The sequence below is a fragment of the Fringilla coelebs genome (genome assembly GCF_963513975.1).
Source record: "Fringilla coelebs genome assembly, chromosome: 8".
NCBI classification, from domain to species: Eukaryota; Metazoa; Chordata; class Aves; order Passeriformes; family Fringillidae; genus Fringilla; species Fringilla coelebs.
This window is the reverse complement of record NC_140066.1, coordinates 30,195,479-30,215,070: the sequence shown is the minus strand read 5'-3', so window position 1 is coordinate 30,215,070 and position 19,592 is coordinate 30,195,479. Positions and strand designations below refer to the sequence as shown.

The 19,592-nt window shown below is 35.8% G+C and overlaps 1 protein-coding gene across 1 annotated transcript; it reads right to left on the bottom strand.

Annotated features, from left to right (window-relative positions):
- Positions 1 to 824: 824 nt before the first annotated feature.
- CCDC172 (coiled-coil domain containing 172) lies at positions 825 to 19,041 on the bottom strand (the record flags this gene model as incomplete). The annotated part of the gene is made up of 8 exons (XM_084210171.1): positions 825 to 857; positions 1,694 to 1,781; positions 11,162 to 11,264; positions 11,943 to 12,044; positions 13,944 to 14,109; positions 15,482 to 15,598; positions 18,698 to 18,783; positions 18,963 to 19,041. 8 exons carry the CDS (start codon positions 19,039 to 19,041, stop codon positions 825 to 827), a joined length of 774 nt encoding a protein of 257 aa, XP_084066297.1.
- Between the last annotated feature and the right edge of the window lie 551 nt (positions 19,042 to 19,592).

Here is a 19,592-nt window from a genome sequence, read left to right as displayed (position 1 = left end):
TCTTACTTGGTTTTACTGTAAGCACCTGAATGATAAAGTCAGTTCCCACTGTGGGGCTGGGAACTGCTGTTACATTATACATCCTACAGGCTGGAGTGAATAGGGATTCTGATTCAACCCAAATTCTGCACCAATCCTCTAGCAATGTGGATTTTTCATTTACAATAAGGTTCTATCTTTGCTCCTGAGTGCTGAAGTTGAGCACCCAGTAGTTAGTGGGTTGTGGGAGAGGGAGAAAAGATTTTTTTTTTTTATTATCAGAAGGCAAGTGCTAAGTAATAGTCTGGCTTACCACCACTGGAGGCACCTAGAGCTCAGTAGATGTGGAAACTTTTCTGGGTTGTCAAGCTGTGTTGCTGGAGCTGAGCTATGTCAGGGAGTTCATTACAGAATTGCATTGTTGAGGAATAAATGAAATAGTCACAGCTCCTGTTAAGAGTTATTGATGGTAATAGCAGTTGTCCTCTCAAATAAGACCATGGCACTACCTTTATAAATAGGAGACCATTCATGTGAAAAATAGTACATAAAGAATAGAGCTAGTAATGTAGGAACTGAGCTTTAGGTGTAGTTTACCAGGTACTGTGATCCATGGGCCACAAAAGGCACCTATAGAGGGACAGCTATTGAATGTGAAGATAAAACACAAACCTTCCCTCTCTTTTAAATTAATCAAATTTTATTTTACTGGAAAGTAAAGGCAGATACAAAGTGTGAATTAATCAAACAGAAAATAGAAGCAAATCTGATAGAACCTGAGTAAAACAATTTCAAAATTCTCAGACTTGCTTCTCTGACACTCCATGTTATAAGCCACACATCATTCATTTCTCTGAAGACTTCTTTTGTGATAAATTCTGGAAAAGAAAAAGAATGGAATTGTAGAAAATGAAATACTTTGAGTATATACTTTTTACAGAGAAATTTTTAAACACTGAGCCATTTTATTTTTCTTTCTGAAAAAAATTAATAAAAAAATAACAAAGTACAAGAAAGTTACATTACTTCAACAGAAACTTGAAACTGATTATAAGAGTGAGTAATGCAAATTTCTCAGGACTGTCGTTCTGCTTGATGGTAGTGGCAGCTGTGTCTTTGTACAGCTCAATAAGGGGCTCTAAAATGAACCTTTAAAGCCTCTTTGTTTCCCAAAAGCGACTTCAAAATATTTTTTCTCTTTGTATTGTGACACAGACTGACAATCAAGAAATTTGAAGTTAGGATTGGCATTCAGAGAAAAATATGTTTGAGTAAGATTTTGTAAGGAATTTTTGAGTGGACAAAATAAAATACTAGATGAAAGGATGTTATTATCATCTTATTTCTCCACACTCCCATCTTCCATTTAACTGGCAGCTGGAAGTAAAGGTTAATTTAGCTCCTAAATGCATAATCTTTTGCAGCCTTCAATAAACTAACAATTTATATAAGTCCCCCCAGTACATCTTTCTTGTGCTAAAAGCATATCTTTAAATTCTTCTTTGTGCTTTCCTTTTCTGTAGAAATTCTGTTCCTGGACATTTGGAAATAAGCTGAAACAAATGAATATTGGAGTGTGTCTGCATCAAGAGGATACCTAGGCATGTGCATAGCATAAAAAACTGCTCGTCTAAAACCACTGCTAATCATCCTAAAAGACACCTTTAAAACTAAAATTATCAAACACTTAAAATATATAATGAAAATGGCATACCATTTGCAGAATTTCAATTTCTGTTTGAAGAGTCTCACAGACACTTTCCCAACTATCATCTTTGCATTTTTCCAACTCTTTCTTAAGTCTGGGTTGAAAAGCAAATAAATTTTCAGGTCAGAGAACTGTTGCTGGGTAACTTTTTTTTCAGCTTTGGTCCCAATTCTCAATTTGACTTTTGTAAGAAAAGCCTCATTGATCCATTTTCCTAGTCGGGATTTAAGTTTGCTAGTTAGACAAATTTCTGAACTGTGTTGTTTCCATAAGCTGTGAAAGATATATGGCCTCACTGTCATAATTTTCTTTATTTAAACACATGAATTGGAATGGTGGTACTTAGAAAGTACCATGTTGCTGTTATCTGTCCTGGGTATCTTCCTATAGCCTCTGCTGGAGACAACGTTGGATTAGATGGGTGCTCTGCTGCCCCTGTGCCAGCTCCACACCCTCCACAAACTCCACAGCTTTTGTTCCTCTTCTTTCCCCCCTGCTCCCACTATTCCTCAGCACTTACTGTTAGCCAGTACTCTCAGCCAGGAGTTCTCCAACTTTTCTACAATAAGGATTACTTTTATTATAGATATTTCTCCATTCAAAAGATAGTTTAGTCCTGCTAAAAGGAGATACCTCAGCTCTGCACATCAGTGACTGAAGTGGTTTAATTTAATACTTGGTAGGCCCAGAGAAATCTCTGGCAGAGCTTTCAGTAGTCTGATAAATAAAGGTGATGAGATTATACTGGGTCTTTTCATGGCTGTCAGAAGAAAAGCATAATGACAAAGATAAAGTTGTTTACCCTTAATACATTTCAGGAAACAATCTGAATGTTCTGGAACATACAAGCAGACTGAAAATATTCTGCTTGTCATGAAATAGCTAAACCAATGCATCAAAGCAGGACCTTGTTTCTTCTGAAGTTGAAACAGAAGGTAGCAACTATTTTTGCTTTTATATACTATAATAGACAATAAATTATTTGACCTTGCTATAGAAATGTATCTCTTTAGCTGTCCTAGTGCAAAGAGAGTTGGTTTTCTACACAAAAATGGCTTTATTAAAAGGTGTGTCTTTAAATAGAGGAATAGCTTAGTCACTATGCAGCTTTAGAATAACAGACTAAGACTTGACTGGAAGTTCATTTTGCTGTTCCTGTGGAAAATGCAAATATCTTACCATCAATATGGAAAAAGAATGAGCTCTATGTGCTTGCATTATAAAGGAGTAAATATGGATAAATAGGAGTAAATAGGAGTAAATATGGATAAATAGGAATAAATAGGAATAAATGTCTCTTCTTTCAGAAATATTTCTCATAACACAATAATCAAAAAGGGAACTTTGAACTATGCTTTAAGAAACGAAAATTTCAGTGCACTGTAGTACATTGTTAGTTTTCAGTCCATTTCATCAAGAGAAGTTCACTTCAAGGTCTAGGATCAGCTTGTGATCTAGATGAAATCTGCTTAACTTCATTGCCTTGTCTCTGCATTTTTTCTCTGTGTTCTCTGCTAGTGTGATATTAGAATCCTAATTTGCTCGGGACAAACAAAAGCCCTGCTTAGTTTAATTTACTTTAGGAAAAGACAGAGTCTGCTGGTCTCAGGGAAAATGTTCTCCCATTGTCTGTCACACTGAAAAACTGATGCACATCCTGTTTGCCACTTGTTAGCTAGGAATGATACCAGTCCATGCTAGGTCCACATTAGGGATAGAACAAGCAGAAGATCAGCAGCAGGAGTTGCTTATTTTTGTCTTGGGATTGTGAATTAATTCCTGTTGATGATGTGCTTTGAAACTAACATTTTGAGTATGGATTTAAAAATTTTATTTCAAATATTTTATAAGACTTCTAAGGGTAGTGACAGCACAATTCCTTATATAGCATCAGGTAGTGGTAATACAAGACATTCATTCAAATGTGGTGTTTAATTCTTTCATTAATCAATTGATTCTGCTTTCAGGTCTTCCTTCTTTCTTATTTGGAAGCTAGATAATTACAGTATGTGCCAGGAATAATATACTCACAAAATAAGAGCTGTCTGTTAGGTTACAGTCTACAAAATTAATGCATTGGAGACGCCTGAGTTACTGAATAAATGATGAAGTTTTACCAGAAGGAATGTGAGACAATGGAACTATTAAAAAAAAAATGTTTAACCTGAAAGCGGATTCAGTTTTTTCATTTTACATTTAAGATAAGCAAGATATTCATATTCATCTTTCCATTATCAGATTGAATGTGCAAACCAATTATTCATGAAACTATACTGTCTCGATGGAAGGCAGGATTTCTGTCACCTTTGAAAATGGAAAAAGATGTAACTTTTGCTAGAACAAGGATTAATTTGACAATTATACCCTTTTTATGACTATGAAAAAAGGCAGATCTCTTAGGAAAAATAATCTGAAAAATCACATTAGCATTTGGCTCCCCATGTCCTTTGGGTTTGTTTTATTTTTAGCATTTTGTTCTCCTTGCTGACAATAAAATATAGCTTTAAAATAAGTCATTGCACTGGACTAAGTGTCTTGGCAAGTCACAGTATCCCAGGCTCTAATGAACAGCTGGAGTTGAAATGCCACATTTGCAATAGCTAAACCTAGCCTTAAATCAAGTAGGTGGGAAAACAACATCAGCATTTTTTGGATGCTAGCTTGTCCTAGACTGAGCTCAGCTATCAATGGCCCATTTTCCATTAGTCTTGAATGCTAGAAGTGACAGAGATGAAGGAGGAGGAGATCACTGAGGATGATCGATTTTGCAGCTCTGAAATGAGCCCAGCTATTAAATGTCATTGGCATTTGTGGTTGATACACATTCTTCTTGAATTTCAGCTCTATATGCACGTGGCAAAGAGGAAAAATAATTTGAAATCAATACATTATAAATTGAGCTGTGAAGAAAATAATGTTATTGTCAAACCATCCATAGATTGGCAAATCATCCATAGATTCAAATTACTGGATCAAGACTTTAGTATTCAAAACTTACATTCCAAGAATAATTTTCTGTAAAGAGGTGTTAAAGGAGAAATAATTTCTGTAGAAGGTAGGGTTAACATGTGATTTCAGAGTATTTTTTTTTCTAGTGGGGCTGAAAGACCCTACCTAATTGTTGTTGGAATTGTAGGAGGAGCAGACTGTCTCTTAGTTATGTTTAGCTGACACAAGTGCAAATTTTTTTCCATATTCTCCTTTTTGTCTTTGCCTTGTTTATGACGACCATTTTATTTTTTAATCATAAATTGGAGGGAAAAAATTGTAGTGTGTTATAAAACAGAATTGTTTGACACTGATATACAGGGCATAGAATCCATGGTACAAAATGAAATTCCTTAAGGAGTTATATATAACTTGGGAGTACATATCTTGATTTTCTGGGATTTCATTGTGAAGGTCAGGAGATACATTTATCAATGTCTTAAGACTTTATTGGGACTGAAGAAAAGTATTGAAGACTTAAGTTTATTGTCTCAAGCTCAAGTAGAGGTAAGACATTGAGGTAATTCTGTCAGTTCAAAACTGGATTTAAATAATGTGTATGTTTCTACAGTGAGAGCAAGATTTTGCTGGTATTTGCAATTTGCTGACACTACTAAACAGAATATGCTATTCATACAGTTGGAGAAGTCAATAAATTTCAGACTATTATCAATTGATTGAGGAAGAGAAAAAACAAGTCCGAAATGGAATACAGTATCCCAAAATATAAAGTCAAGTACTTGAGTTACACAATTAAATATAAAAATCTGTGCTTGATGGAGCAGAAGAACAATAAAATTAATCAAGTGACCTAATAGTAATAATAAAGTCTAGCAAGAAGATGAAACATGAACACAAAGAAGGTACTAGACACCATAACAATGGAAATCAAATGCAAATGAAAAGAAATTTATCTATGTTAAGTAAAATAAGAAATTTTCTGCTTTTGCTGTCCTGGATAAAATGTTAAGTGTAAAATTCATAGATACCAATGATTAAAGCTTTCATTTTGTGAATGCTGTCAGACAACTGTTGATAAGAGTAGTTAGAGTTCTTGAAAAGTGTGGTGGTATTTTCCAAATACATAAACCGTCACAAGACATATTTAAGGAATATAAAATAATAGGTGAATAAACATGGAAAGGTTAAGGCACACTAAATTAAATTGCACATCTAGGATGAGATTCACTTTTGTGCAGACAGCAAACCAAAGTTGTGTGGATTATTTTTCATTGGAACTGTAAGAATGAACTACGCAGGAAAGAAAAAATACACAAGCTGTATGTGAGATGTGAAGTGAAATGTGTTTCTAAGGGTCAATAAGATTCCTATTGAAAAGCAGGGAAAGTAAATAGGGGTCAATGGTTCTTCTAGTTCAATTATCTTGATTTTTCTATTGGACAAAGAAAATTAGATTTTAATCTCGGTATATTAATACAGCTACTCTATTGCTGAAGTTAGTGTCTGTTGTGCACTGCTTTCTTCATGTGTATAACAGAGTCAGAGCTAAAAAGGATTTAGAATTGTCCTTGTTTCATTCTGCTTTATGGGCTCTCCATGCTCTGCTCATCTTCCAGGTTGAATGAATCTTTCTTGACAAGTAGGTGAGAGATTTGTACAAAGTATTCTTACACCCTCCTGGTATTTTTTTGAAATAACTCTTTCTTTTATCTTGTGCACAGCTATATTTTCTTTTGATGTTTATGGCTGTATTTTGCACACACAGTATGCTCAGACCTCTCTGCTTCCAGGTACCTGTTATTGAAGTTCTAATTGTGTACAAGTAGATAAACTTACACTCCATACAATCATATTCCTCCTCTTTTTAGTGACTCTTCTGCAAGGTGTAGAGTTTAATTGTTTAACATAAGGTTTTCTTGAAACACTTTCTATTCTAAAGTCCTTAAATAAAACATTAAGCAAAACCAACTGTTGTTACCTTCGAGTCCCAGAATTTTAAATTGCAGACCTATGATTGTTGTTACTGTTACTCATTTCTTTACTTAATTTTTTTAATGTGCCTTCCCTAGGTTAACTAGTATTTTTCCATATGGGAGAGCATCAAATACTTTATAAATGTCTAGATGGATGGCATTGGAATTTTCTTTGTCTAACCTATCTGTTGTCTTATCAAAGAAAGGCATCATTAGTCAGATTTGATCTGCTTTTTGTAAATCCATTCTACAATTCATAATGGAAAGCTATTTTAACATAATTCAAGCTATAATAGTTCCACTAGGCACTGCTATTAAAAAGAAAAGCTCAAAAAATCAATGAGGAGATTGCCATTGAAAAACTAATTTTGAACCACATATATTACTCCAGAGACTGATATTTTCTGATTATAAAATTTAACATCAAATTAAATTGCAAAAAAAGATTTAACCCACCAGAAGAATGCATGGGGCTTAGGCAGTCTGTTGTTTGCATGAACAATTTGTTGAGCTCTAAAGAATATAATTCCTGTATGATTTGTATGAAAGAAAAAATTTCTTTTTCCTTCCTAATTTTGGTAATAGAGTTTCTTTTTCTGGATTATGAAGAATAAGAAGGAATACTATATATTTAGGATTTAGACATGTATACAAAGCTGTGAACTATTTACAAAGTAAGCAGATTTCATGCATTTCCTTTTGGCTACTTCTTTTCTGAAGCAGAAGAGAAATTCAGGTTTCAAAGAAGCATTTTATCCTTATTCAACCTTTTAAATAGGTTGAAAGATATCTATTTTAGGTAGAAATGCTCTGGTTTTAGTCTAAATGAACTTCAACTAGAATTATTTCTAGGCTGTTTTACTTAAGGCAACACAAAAATTTAAAATTAAAATGTGAAAGAGGATAAATAATTAATACAGTAATTACAATGAATATACCAATGAAATGCCATAGTTAGGAATTTACTGGTATCAGTTAGTCTCTGTTTGACTCCTGCATTGTTCCACTTAAGTGATGTTACTTGCTACCTGCCAGGGAAATGGGACTCCAGAGAGCTGATGCCAAAGTTCTTTCCTGCTGTTTTGTGTTTGAGGATGGCCTTGGCAGAACAGATGATTAAAACAAGGCTTTTGATCTTAATTGCAGCTCTCTTTAGGGAAAAAAAAAAAACCCAAAACAAACCAACAACGCAAAACCCAAAAAAAAGCACCAAAAAAAAAAAAAAAGAGGGAAAAGAAAAAGCCCTATTTTCTTAAAAATTTCTCTGAATGATGCACTTGTATAATGAGACTTGCATTTACCAAGGTGCCTGCTAATTACATCTGTGCTTAACATTACAATTCTGGTTGGATTATTTTTTCTGCATCCAGTGTGGGTCAGGACAAGCCTCTACAGCAGCTCCAACAGCTGCTGGAGTTACTGGTGTGTGCTTCTCATGACCCTTTGCAATTCTTTGATGGATTTCAGAGAAATTTTATGAAACTGCAGACGTGGTATGGGGCATTTTTCTCAGATCAAAGATGAATTGCTGTAATTTGAATTAGCTGGCTACGCTGTTCAGCTGAAATGCAATTTACTTTTAGATATATACTTAATTGCAATGAAGATTCTTGCCTTGCCAGCTACTTTTGATATTGATTTTTAAGCTGGGACTAGGGATGTGATACAGTAACAGACTTGCAGGGTGATCTGGGAGCTACATATATCAGTTTATTGATGCTGACTGTCTCTCATGTTTGTTCTAAGGAAGCATCAAAAAAAAGGTATTTTTACCTCTTAGAGTGGTGTGGTTTCCAGCTCTGTAAAAAATAAAATCAGATTTTGTGCTATTTCATAGGAGAAAAAAAAAAAGTATTTCTTACCCACCTTACATGTGTCAAAATATTATCTTTATGTGTAATGAAAATGATTTTCAGTGAAAAACTAGAATTCTATTGTTGCAATAAACTCTGTATGGGGATAAAAAACCTGATCTTGTTAGGCTAAAAAGAGTTGTTTCTCAGACACAGAAGGTTCAATCACATTGATTTTAACATGACCAAAATTGACTCCTGTTAAGAATACACAAGTATACGAGTGTGTCTCGAGAAGGAGAACCTCCAAGGATGAAAACTATGCAACCTCTCTAAGCAAGCTGTACCTCCTCATGATAAAAATGCTTTTTCCTTAAATTCACTCTAAATCCTCTTGTTTCAACTTCTGCTTTTTGCCTTTTGTTCTCTTACTGTGCAGCACTGTGCAGATCCTGGCTCCATCCTCTTGATGATACAGAGGTACAGAGAGTGATCAGATACCCTCCAGGGGACTATTTATATGCTGCACAATTTACAGTGTCTAATACTTTAAATCCCCTTTCATTCTCTTAATTCAGTAGTCCAAACCAAGAAGTGATGAGCAGCCTTTGTTAAATTGAAAAAAATAAACCCAAACAACTGCTAGAGTTGTATGATTCTGATAAAGTTTGGGGTGGTTCTAAAGAGCCCAGCAGTGACATAGAGAGGCAGACAAATGAGGATTGTCTGCTTGGCTCCACTGAAAAGCAGAATCTATTAGTGCTGACATGGAAATACAGCAGCACAGCTCTATTGCTTCTGGCATCTGAGTTAACTTTTTCAGGGCTATATCTCTCTATGAAGCATTGAGCTTTTCTGATCAAAAGCAAGTGCAAGATAAAAATATGATTTAGGCAAATCTGCCTTAAACTTTTTCCAGTATCTGAAATGAAAAAAATGTTCCAATTTTAAGAAAATGTGTTCAGTATATTGCTAGACTTCAAGAAGGGCTTGCATTTTGTGATAGTGGTAATAGCATAGGAGCACTTTAAATTTTGCACTACATGCAATTATCAAATAATGTTAGCTTATCTTGACCATAAAAGGAGGCATTTCATGAAATAAGAAAATCTCATCATCCTTCTTGCCTTGGTTGTAAATGACACTTGCTGATTTTGCAGTTAATAGAATTTAATATGTTTTTTTCAGTTTTTCACCCAGAGAAAACTAAAGTGTCATTCTGAAGAGCTGTGAGTTAATTTCACTGCCTAGAAAGACACACATGGATTTGACTGATCCTTAGGATCTCAGTGGCAGAGGTGGGGATTAAAAGTATGATAATGCTGGCTACTTCTGTATCTTCCACACAGGAAACCTATAGAAAACTAATTACACAAATTTTGGATATTCAGTGGCATCATGGCAGTAAACTATTCCAAGGGAAGTATGTTAGTTGGAAGGAAGCTGACAGCCTCGTGTATCACCTACCCCAATATATCATGATTGAATGAATAATGTAAAGGAGTGAAATATAATGTGCTGTCCTGGAGAATCGTTACTGTTATTATTATTTACACTGTGTCTTCTATGTATATGTTGAATGCAAATTTTTTGCTACTGTATGCAGGATTGTGAGCTAATTAATTTTTATGCTGAGGGGATTTTGGCCATGTCTCAACACTGTGCAAGAGGTTGAAGAGAGTTAGTAATAAGGCTGATATATCACTTTCTTTCAAAAACCGATATTCAGCAAAAAATGGGTCATTACCAAATCATCTTTCAGAAAATTGCTCAGGGTTCTCTGCAAAGTTATAACTTTCCATTGAAAGTTTTCAGATAAAAAAAATCCCCACTATCTTTATTTATTTTTGTCAAAAGCTTAGGGATATATAAGGAAAAACCCTGTGATGGTAATTTAAGTCGTGTTTGCCTTAATTTTTTCTTAGAGAATCTTTCGGTCTAGCTTTAGAAGGAGGAGTTCCTTTGCATTGTCTATTAAATATTTTTTGAATATTCCCAGGTACTTCCATCTGGACTATCATAAAATAGGAAAAAGGTGGTCAGTTCTGTGATATGGGGCTTTCTGTGTTGAGAGGTTAAAAAAAACCACCAAAAAGCAAGCCATTATTTTCTCTGAAGTGAAAACCTAATGTTTCACTTAAGCAAACTGTCAAGAAATGAAGTGTCACCACTCAGTTCCTGAGAAGAAAACCTCACTCTTAAGGGAGACTGTGCAAGGTCTTCTCTTCTATCTTGGTTAAGTCTTCAAAAACTTTTTAAAACCAGCTTAATTAGAAGGCAAACTAGAACTGATAGCAGAGAACATAGAGAAAAATCTGCATTTAGATGCTCCAGTAGAGGCCCCAGCTAACCAAGGAAGTTACTGTGGCCAGCCCAGTCCATTGCAATGGACTCTGCACAGCCAGGCAGCAGAAATAAGTTTAGCACTGGGTAGTTCCTCAGTGCTTTGTGCACCACCACCATTTCTACAGGACCTCAGGAACTGATCTTCCACCCAAGCAGCAGCAGTTTGTCCTTGCTCTGGGTTTGACTGACACCCCTGCAAACACTTGCAGTTTTGAGTTCATTGGGGTGTGGATGTGAGGGTGAAATGCTGCAATCAACAGCAGGACTTGGGGCTGACTAATAAAACATGAATAGTTCTGTTGATTTCAGAAAGAATGTTGTACATGAAAGGTAAAATAGTCATTGTTACCAGGACTAGACTTCAGTCACACTCCTAAAATTAAATTAAGAACTAATTAATGTGAGGCTTTTACCTTAAACATTCAGGATCAGTCTGAGGTTTTTCAGTGACTTGGACTTTTTCTGCTTCTAAATCTTTTGTCATTCTTTCTGCTTCCCTGATTACTTTCTCAAGGTCTAAATATGAAATCAGAATTATCCTATAAATATATATTAATCATCCATATTCAAAGAACTTCTACATATTCTAAATTTGTATTTTCCAGTATTTCTTCATGAAACTTTTTGAAGGGTAAAGGCATCTAAATAAAGAAAATAAATGATTTCAATCACATATTGCAATCTAGAAAATTTCACTCCTTTTCCCAAACAATTTAAGATCATATTTACTGATTTTCTTAGCTCTTACTGTGACATGTTACTTAGATATTGGTAAAAAAAGATACTAAACCACTCATTATTTTAATTTGGATTTCAAAATATTCCCTATTGCTGTGATCATCTTTGACGCAGAATATTTTTTACAATATTTATGTTGACTTTAAGTTCTTTGACACATTAAATTCTACATTTAAGTATATGACTTACCAGCAAAAGAAAACTTTCTTTCATATTTACAGCTCATGATTCAGCAGATCTCTGGACCTCAGTATCAATGACATTTAAATTAAATCTCATTGAAATCCATAATATTTGTTATAATCGTGTTTAAAAATGATGTATTACATATTGCAAAAATAAATTAAAATTCTGTTACTGTGATTCCTTTTGCTGGAGAAAATTGACAGAAAACATTTTTCAAAAGCATTTGTTAAGCCAGAAATAATTATCACTAGAAATAGTTACCAGACACACCTTTGAGCTCACTTTGGAGAGTAAATAAATCCTGCTTTAATTCATTCTTCTGCAGCTGGAGTGCATTTAACTGAACATTTTTATGTTCCATTGACTCCATTTCTAAGAAAAAATACGTTTTAAATTAAAATGCATTGCAGTTTTAGCATTCATGATACAATCTTAAATATTCTTAACTACTTCTACCAATCTTCAGCTAGTCAAAAGAACCTTAAATATAAAACCAAAATAAACTAAAATAATTCATCTATAATACAGTTCACAGGAAATTATGTTATATAATGCATTCATAGCTATGAAAGAAAAGGATTTTTTAATGTTATTGAGCTGTTCAACATATTTTGTTGTCTGGGCATAAAAAGAATGTTTTGCTTTACAGTTAATTCAGCTATAAAGAAAGGAAGATGACTGATTGAATAGGTGGAGAACAGACATCTCTCAGCAGGACTGGAAAAAACCCCTTCTTAGTATTTTTGGTGTTATATATATTTGAACCTTACTATTAGACAGCATCTGGAATTAATTGTGATTGTTTTTCTACCAATTGGAGGTCCTCACATAACTTCCTTGTTATGAGTTGCTTAAACTTTTCACTTCAGAGTTGTCGGTGTGCCCAGGAGTGTAGCAAGCAAAAAGACAGACAAGTTGTGCCTCAAGAAAGGTGCAATTAAAGGATGGAACTGAGATGGCAACTGAACTTAGAGAAGAATTTTGGTCACCCTCCAGGTACTACTGATCATTTAACTGCCCAGCTCTGCCTGAATATGTAAAAATTAAATGCTAAAAGTAGCTCTTGACACCAAATGCAGACTTTTCAGTTGCAGATTAGTATCTTAGCCAGAGGAAATAAGAAAGAAGGTGTTACCAAGTGCAAGCTCCAGTGGACAGTCATTTTTCAGTATCTTTACAGCAGATATGGGGAATTGAAAGTGCTGTTGCTTGGCAGATCACAAGGCTGGAATGTACTTTGAGGGGTCACCTACTGCATTCTTCTCCTGAAGGCAGGATCAGCTGCACCTCTTGTTTCTGAAAAATGCTGGTTTGACCTTTTTTTGATAAGCTTTGGTAATGGACACTCCTAATTCCTTTGGTAATGGACTCTTCTAAGGCAGAGAGCTTCAGCTGTCCACTCTTCTTAGAAAGATTGCTAAGCTGTCAGACAGACTCTCCCTTGTTGTGCTTTATGCTTGTTACTTTTTATTCAGTTCACTACAGATATAGAGAATATATTTATTTCTTTTCTACAGGATACTTATACAATTTGAAGACTGATATCCATGCTTCATCAGTCTTTTCCTTAATAGCTTAAATAGTAACAATTTCATTTTCTTCCTTCTCATGTGCTCCAGAACTCTGATCACTCTCACTGATCCTATGTGGATTCTCTCCAGTTGGTCCATACTTTTTTTTTTTAAGTTTAAGATCAAAATGAGATGCACAGCACTCCAGTTCAGAGCTTAACTGCCCCAAATAGAGTGAAGAATTATTTTCATGTGTTAGAGGTCAGAATTCTGTTTGTGTCTCAGTGTGGTGTTGGCATTCTGATGTCGTTGACTCATGTTCAGCCTGTGATCCATGACGACCCTGAATTCCTTGCAGAAGGACTGCCCTGCAGTGTGACCCTGTGCTCTGAGAGATCCTGTGCTCTGTACCTTAACTGAAAATCAAGCTACACTGTGGCAGTGAAGAACCAGTCCTACAGGATATCTGTGTATACAATTCTTTTGAAGCTAAGGAAATGCTCAACCACAGGTGATTCTAATCCTAATTCAGTGTACGACTGTGAGCTCCTTGCTGGCTGAATTAGACACTGGGAGCTGCCTCTTTGGGTTGGCTCCTTCTCCTCACAGTGCTCACATCAGAAAGGCCGAAGAGGATAGGGAACAGAACAGCCTTTAATTATGCTTGGTATGTCAGACCACGCTTTCAGTTCAGTTCTAAACAGCTGTATTTTATCAATTGCTGTTAATCCAAGATAAACTGGTTTAATATAAGACTTACCATTTTTCAACAGAGCTGCCTCATTCTCTAAATCATTTATTTCAGTCTTGGCTTTCTTTTTAATGAGAAGATCCCTATTACTTGTTAGTCCATATTCATTGTTAAACTCTGTTATTTCTCTAGTAAAATTATCTTCCTCTTCAGCAATTTTTCTCTTTGTATCTGCCTAATAAAAAGAAAGGTAAGACTGAATATTCAAGTTTTAAAAAATGAAAGTCTTTGTTAAGCTAGGCAGACTGTGACACACAGTTGCTTTTTATCAGAAAATTTGTAGTAGGAAAGTAAAAATTTTAAAATGTAAAAGTAAAGAAAATATTTACTTTTTCTTGTAAGAGCTACAGCTCTATCATTATGCCAGTTTTAAACTTTCTTTTCCTCTGCAAAAATGAAGCATCTATTCTTGATAACAGAGCATTTTAAAAATCACTACTACATTATGTTATAGACTTGAACCAGCAGATTTTCAGTTCAACTCTTATATTGAAATCAGAAAATTGTTTGAAGTCACTAGCATAGTAAGGCAGCTCTTTTTCTCTAGCTTGTTATCAAACGAAATAAAAGTGTTGTTTAACCCTCTGCAGAATGCAGATGAAATTTAACTCCCTTTACCAAGAGTGCTATTGTTGATAGAAAATCACAGTTCAATTTTCTGGGAAAAAAATATTCAAGAGAGTAAGGTTTATTAAATTTCTTCTAAGAAGTCTTAATTGATGGCTAAATTAAATAAAATTAAATTACTCCTATACAGGAAAAAAGAAAAGATAACTTATATATCAAACTTCACATATTTACTGGGAATACTTTGGGTGATGCAAAGCTATGACTAAAGTTAAAAAGATATCTGCCTAAAGATTTAAGTATAATACTGGTGCTTTGTACTGAATGTTTAAAATTTAGCTCTGCTGATTTAAAGGCCAAATACACATATGCAGAAAAGACTGCTCCTCTGAGGCATTTCTTCATATGTACAGACCCAAGAAGCCTTAAAAAAGTAAGAGGAAGGCAGTACTCAGGTTAGCATCTGAGAGAACTGGAAAACTTGTTGTAAGTAGCTACCTTTGAAGAGATGGTGATGTGTGTCTGGCATCAAAGAGATTGTGTGCTATATCAGGATTGCTAAACTGTCCACTTTTGCTAAAATGTGGTGTGGGCCTCCCTGGGGTTTTCCTTTGATCCTTTTCAATATTTTTTACTGTGGATGAGGCAATCCAATTTAAGCTGAGGCTTCCGTAGCTTACTTTTACAAAGGAAATAATCTGTCAGAATTGGAGTTCACTCATACAACAGCAAACATTAAAAAATTAAGTCAAGAATATAAAATCAGCTTTGGAGACAAAATTCAGCATACACTACCTTAGATCATGGTTTAAATGAAATGTGAGAATTTATCTAAGTTTACGTTGTTACATATACTAATATAAAAAAACAATAAAAATTTCCTGATTAAGATATTAGCTTTTCCAGATTTTCAAATATTAAAACTGATTGCTCTTGTACAATAGAAAAGAGCTGTGTGAATATCACAGCTGGAAACATACCATGATTTTAAGAAGACTGGTTCTTTGATTAACAAGTTCAGCTTTTTGTTTTTCTAAGCTGTCTTCATGTTTCTTCAGAATTTCTACATTGAACTGCTTTACAGACAGATGTTGAACCTTCCAAAAGGAAAAAAAAAAAATTTATTGTTTAATTGTTTCATAGACTCTGAAACTGTACACAAGGATCTTGGTCCAGTTTAAAAAGAGCTGGCACATCTGCTGGCCTAACAAAAGCATAACAGCTCTTTTTTCCCTCAATAACCTTTCAGTGTGCTGCTAAGATTTTGAAAAGTCTCCTTTCTTTGAAAGACTCACTTAGTGGTGCTCTGTCTATCTAAAATGGCATTTTAAAATCTGCTAGGTTTAAAAGAAATTTTTTTCAGGAAAAATATTGACCACATGTGATCCTTTTGCCAATATAATCCACTGTCCTCCATTTCACTGTGTAAAGCTCCTAATGAACCAAATGAGACAATATCAGAAGAATATCAGGGGGCTTTGGCTGAATGGCTGTACATGTCATCAACTGCAATGGTACTATGGAGTATGCAAAGGAGAGTGGGATATTTTTCTGAGTACAATTTCTGGAATTTTTAGCTGAGGAAGGGTGATGGGAATTCACTCACTGGTTATTGACAGTTTGATCATAAACTCCCCAAGCCCTAAACCTCGATTTTGCACCTAGGTTTATTTAGAGTTTTATTAATTTTAACCATTAGTTTATCTGATAGGAGGGTATGCTGTTCAACGACTGCATTTTCAAAATTTGCTGAAGACCTCTCATTTTTCTAGCACATCTACTGCATCATCATCTAACCAAAGTGCAGATCTGTGGTGGGATAAACTATAACAATAGCAAATAGGAAGCAGCTAAGTGTTGTAGAGTCTTAAAGGAGGAGAATCATTTATTTGATGGAGTGTCAAGTTCTCTTGACTCAGAGCAATGAATAGGGAAAGCAAAGTTAAGATTTGCCCACAGAGAGTAAAGGCACAAGTATCAGGAATTAAACTGAACAGTCAGGCTGATTCAAGAGTGTTTGTGTGTGTAGAAGCAAAAAAAACCAAATAAGAGTGGTATTACAGTGGCAAAAATGAAAATATTTTAAAGTTAAATAATGCACATGATTGTGGAGAGGGCATAGATAAAGTGCATCTGATCAAAGCAGGAAGATAGTGGAATGAAATGCCCAAGGACTGCAATGTGAGAGTTGGAAAGGAAAGGACTAGATTTTTCCCTCATCCCTGATATGTCCAGAATGCTAAGGTCAGGTCATGCTTGACTCAGAATTTATTTTACATATGAATTCAAAGAGAGTAGGTGGTCTTACATCACTGTATTTGTAATACTGTACATAACTAGTTTTAGTGTAGTTTCTCCAAGATGCTAAAATTCATCTATGCATTTGCAATCAATTTTTAAAATAAGCTATTGAGTTGCAAACAGCAAAATTATGTAATTTGGCTTCTAATTACATGCTACCTGGTTTTAGAGAAGAGAGGGGAAAATTGCATTTCCTAGGACTCTTTGATTGACCACAGGCAGTGTCTGTGAAATAGATGTCAAAAAACTTCTGAACTCAGTCTCAATATCTTGGTCAGGCATCAGCTGCAACATGGTTGGATATGTGTGATTGTAAAAAACTACAGTTATTTGGTGTGGGATAAATTGAACAGCATTATTTAATATTATTTGAATTACATGAACTATTGCAGACATATGTAAAGCTAATTCCTGTAGTGAAAAATAAATTACTTTAAATAATGTCAATAACTATATAATCTTTAAACCTAAATACAGTCTAATTGAAATGCATTTTTCTATTCCACTACTTTTGTGTATCATTTCCTATGTATAAATGAATCAATGTCAGACTAGGCAAGCAAGTAAAATGTATTTTTGGGGACATCAGTGAGAATATCATTAATACTGGTCAGTAAAGCACATAAAATTTAATTAGGAATAGTTCTTCAGCTCTTCCCATTAGTCTTTTACAATAATGGCTCTACTCTCAGGACCTTCTGTACCTACCACATAAACCTTGATTATAAATCCCAATGCATCAATAACAAATTAGTATAAAAACATAAAATAGTGATGTTTGTAAATAAACTTATAAGTAGGACTACTGAGGACTTCACCTAAGAAGCAACATCCAGATATAATCTGTGTTGGATAAATAAGTTACTGTTTTAAAGCACCTTTGGGCTCTGAGATTGTGGCATGCATAAATGTGAGTGTCTGAATAACTGCCTGCATGATTATAGTCTCAATTTGCAACCAGTAAATATTTGTAAATGAGTTCTATTCTGATCCCTTCTCAGCAATGGTGATATATATATATATATATAAAATACAGTCTCTTACAAAAGGCAGAAGAGACTGTTTTAGAAAGGATGAAAGTGATCCCCCAAACATTTATTTTCACAACTAGATGAGGCAATCTCCCAAAGGTTCTTGAAGTTGTTTATTTAAATGATAGGATCCAACAGCTCTGACTTCAAAGGAGGCTCCACACGCTTTCCTGTTGTGAACACACATTCTGTCAGCACAGACACTTAAGAGCACAGGGGAGGGTATTTAGACTTAATTTTCAGACACAAGCAAATGGATTTTTAAATAATTTGCAACCACAGGTGTTGTTGGTGAAAAACTCTGCAAAACCAGTGGCTTAATCCGAAAATACATCTGCAGTTTGATTAAATGGAAAGAGTAATAAAATCACTAAAGAGATTCAGAAACTTTCCTCTATCTTTGGCCTCTCTAGAAAAACACTTAGGGCTTGTAAGCCTTAATGGTAAGTTCACAGAAAGATGTTCAGGATATGGCTCAAGATCCTGTGAAATAAATACAGGGAATGTTTCCATGTATTTTCTGTGGAAAGCCATTAATAAATGGCATTGGGCAGCCAAGGGATGTGTTCTGCACACTGTAGGAAAGGGCTGTAACAAAGTGCAGGACTGTTGAAACAGGGTATGGCCCCAAAAGTCAGCCTGCCCTGACACAGCCGGGGCCAGCCCCAAGGGTGAGATCTGTGGGAGGAAGGATGTTGATGGACACATTTTTAATTCAGAAAGGCACAGTGCAGGTTTTCTCCATGCTGGGCTGCTCAGCAGGTGAAGCACACTCCTCGAAAGTGCTTATTCCTGAAAGAATAGGTCATGTATTTGTAAACATAACGTATTTCATCATTATGTACACTAAATATGCCTGCTCACCTTAGTTTCTAAGTTAATTTTTGCAGCGCTCAGCTCTTCTTTTATTTGGTTCATTTTTTCATAACTTCTATTTATGTCACATTTAGCTGCAAGACAACAAAAACCTGTAAGAGTTATGTGCTCAGTTTGTAAATCCTCAGTTGTTACATCCTTACAGAAACGTGCTGGTGGCAAGAACCAGCCACGCTGGCTCTGCCAAGCTTTCCCTGGCAGAGTCCCCTCAGGACACCCCTGTGGGAATGGGGATGGCGCCCGTGGGCCCGACCTTGTTGGATAACGCTCCTCTTCTCCCTCGCCTGCCTCTCAGTGAACTGTATCTGCTGGAACAAAGCGTTCAGGTTCATTCCTGGCTCCTCCTGGGGCTCTGTGGGCTCTGTGGGCCGAGCTCTTGGTGAGGGCTCCCGCAGGGTCCCACAGCCCTGCCCTCAGGCCTCGGCCTCAGCCCCGGCCTGCCCGGCCTGGGACAGAGCCCTGGGGACAAGGCTGAGGGGACACAGGGACAAAGAGGGAGGAGGGGAGGGTTTGCCACCCTTTTTGCAGAAAGGGCGGCAAGAGCAAACCTGAAGCAGAGGGGAATGTGGGTGACTGGGTGGGGGAGCCCTCATGGAAAACAGGGAATGGGAACGTGCAGGCAGGGAGGGAGCACGGAGGGAGCAGAAGATGCTTGGTAAGGAAAAAGACAGATGACACTGAATCATGTCAAACACGGACACATCTGTCTAGCTGGTTCTGACTCCTGGATCTGGGGGTTTTAGTCAAACAACTCTGACTTCTTAAATTCTCCAAGACCACGTGCTCCATGCTGGTTTTCTGTCATTCAGAAGCTGTTTTTTTTCTCTGCTGCTTCCTTTTTCTTTGCAGTGACCACCATCCTTTCTAAATGTTACATCTGCTC